General features: G+C 58.0%; 1 protein-coding gene across 1 annotated transcript, besides 1 other annotated feature; it reads right to left on the bottom strand.

The window, feature by feature from the left end:
• Window positions 1-1,732: part of a sequence feature (areas not merged during assembly with more than two copies in the genome that could not be assigned to a particular haplotype) that runs on past the window's edge.
• On the bottom strand, window positions 345-1,010 carry Tc00.1047053505481.10 (uncharacterized protein; the record flags this gene model as incomplete). The annotated part of the gene is made up of 1 exon (XM_799296.1): window positions 345-1,010. The coding sequence occupies one exon, from the start codon at window positions 1,008-1,010 to the stop codon at window positions 345-347; it is 666 nt and encodes a 221-aa protein (XP_804389.1).

Below are 1,732 nucleotides of genomic sequence, written 5' to 3'. Positions count from 1 at the left end.
TTCCCGCAGCTCCTTGGGGCGCGTCATGCCCTGGGCGTCAGCCATGTGCGTCACGACACTAATGAAGCAGCTGCAGTGCTTGCCGCACACCGGGCAGTCTGCCGGCCGTCGGATCGTGGTGGGGTGGGTCCAGCGGGAGGAGGAGGCGTTTCCGTACTAAGTCCTTTGCGTGTCTGCTGTGCGGCATCCGCGCCGCACCAGCAGCATGTTCCTGGGATGGCGGGCTGCAGTGGTCGTAGCAGCCATCCGTATTGTGTGGGAAACTCCGCTGCGGAGGCGGTCCAGTGCGGCCTCTACCCCACGAGTGAGGGTGGCGTCCGTGCGCGTCAGTTCCCAGTCGCCTCTTACGGCGGAGCGGCGAGCCTCTGGCTTGAGCTGTCGGGCACGAATAATACGTTCGGCCAATGCGACGATGCCGGTGGTCCATGTGTCTGTGAGCTGCGAGAGATCAGACGCCTTCTCGGATTTCGTATCACAAGCTTCGCTCCGGGACACCTCGCAGTGGCCAAGGACAAGCTGCATCCGTGTGCGCGCTCCTCAGTGCTGCGGGCAAGAAAAAAGGGTACGTCCACGATGTGAGTCACCAGGTGATCCAGAACCGTCGACATGTGTTCGCGTGCCTCCACGGTTCGACGAGTAGGTACATGGGCGCACGCTGCCGTGGAAAAAGTCCCGGTAAATATCGTACTCCCCATGCTAACGCCACATCCCTCTGTATCTGCTGTGGTGCATGAATTACGCACGACCGGAAGAAATTGGGAAAAGAAGGAATTCCTCGTGGAGGCTTCCTCGTACCAGCGTGGCCAATCCACGACCATATCCCTTGCCTGTGGAATGCGGTGTGCCAAATAAATCAAATGCCGCGCCGTGAAGGGATGTACTAATAGCCGGAAGTGGCCGCCACACCTCCTGCACACACAAAACGTGCGGGCTGTAGCGGGCAACAAATCCCAATGCCGCGTCATCCAAGGCTCCCACGTTCCACGCGCACACCTGAGGGGTACAGACATGGCGGTGGTGCGCTCGAGGACAAGTGTGGAACGTGACTGGGAGGGCTTGGTCCGTCATTTCCGCCGCTAATAAGACATCGATCACCCCGTGCACTCGCCACACCAGGGCGGCCCGAAATCACGACAATGCTTCGCGCCTCAATACGCAACCCCACTCGAAGACGTTCCTGAAAACTTGGAGACCTGCTGCTACTCTGTCGCCGCTTTGCTCCTGCAAAAGTTTATGCCCCCTGCATGTAAACCCACGATAAGGCAGAGCTGCAATTCATTAATTCCGCTAGGCGGTTCACCGTATCCTTCCTCCATTGCACAAAATGAGCGTTGAGTTCCTCGCACGCAACTCCATGAAATTACAGTCCGGTACAACATGACATCAGGAGTAACAAGAGCGACAACTCAATCCCCTTCCACACAATCAGCGTGGAACGGGAAAAACTCCTGGAAGCACCCGCTCAAAAAAGAAACAAATCGATAGAAACACCAATCAACAACACTATCGGTGCTGTTAACGATGGCTGGCTGTGGGGCGCAGCACAGCCGTGGCCTCTCAGCCACCGCATAGTTACTAATTCCGCGTGTTACACGTCACATGGCAGCGTAATCGATCATACGGCTTGCACTGGATGCACGGTCCAGCGGGCTCAGCGCGTCTGAGCGGGTGTCACCAGCCATAGGCTGCAACGGCGGTGCGGGTGGTCGGTACGACGACGCAACGGTGGTGC

This window comes from Trypanosoma cruzi (assembly GCF_000209065.1).
Source record: "Trypanosoma cruzi strain CL Brener chromosome Unknown tcruzi_1047053505481, whole genome shotgun sequence".
Lineage (NCBI taxonomy): Eukaryota > Euglenozoa > Kinetoplastea > Trypanosomatida > Trypanosomatidae > Trypanosoma > Trypanosoma cruzi.
Note: the sequence above shows the minus strand (reverse complement) of the source record. Positions and strands in the feature narration are given on the sequence as shown.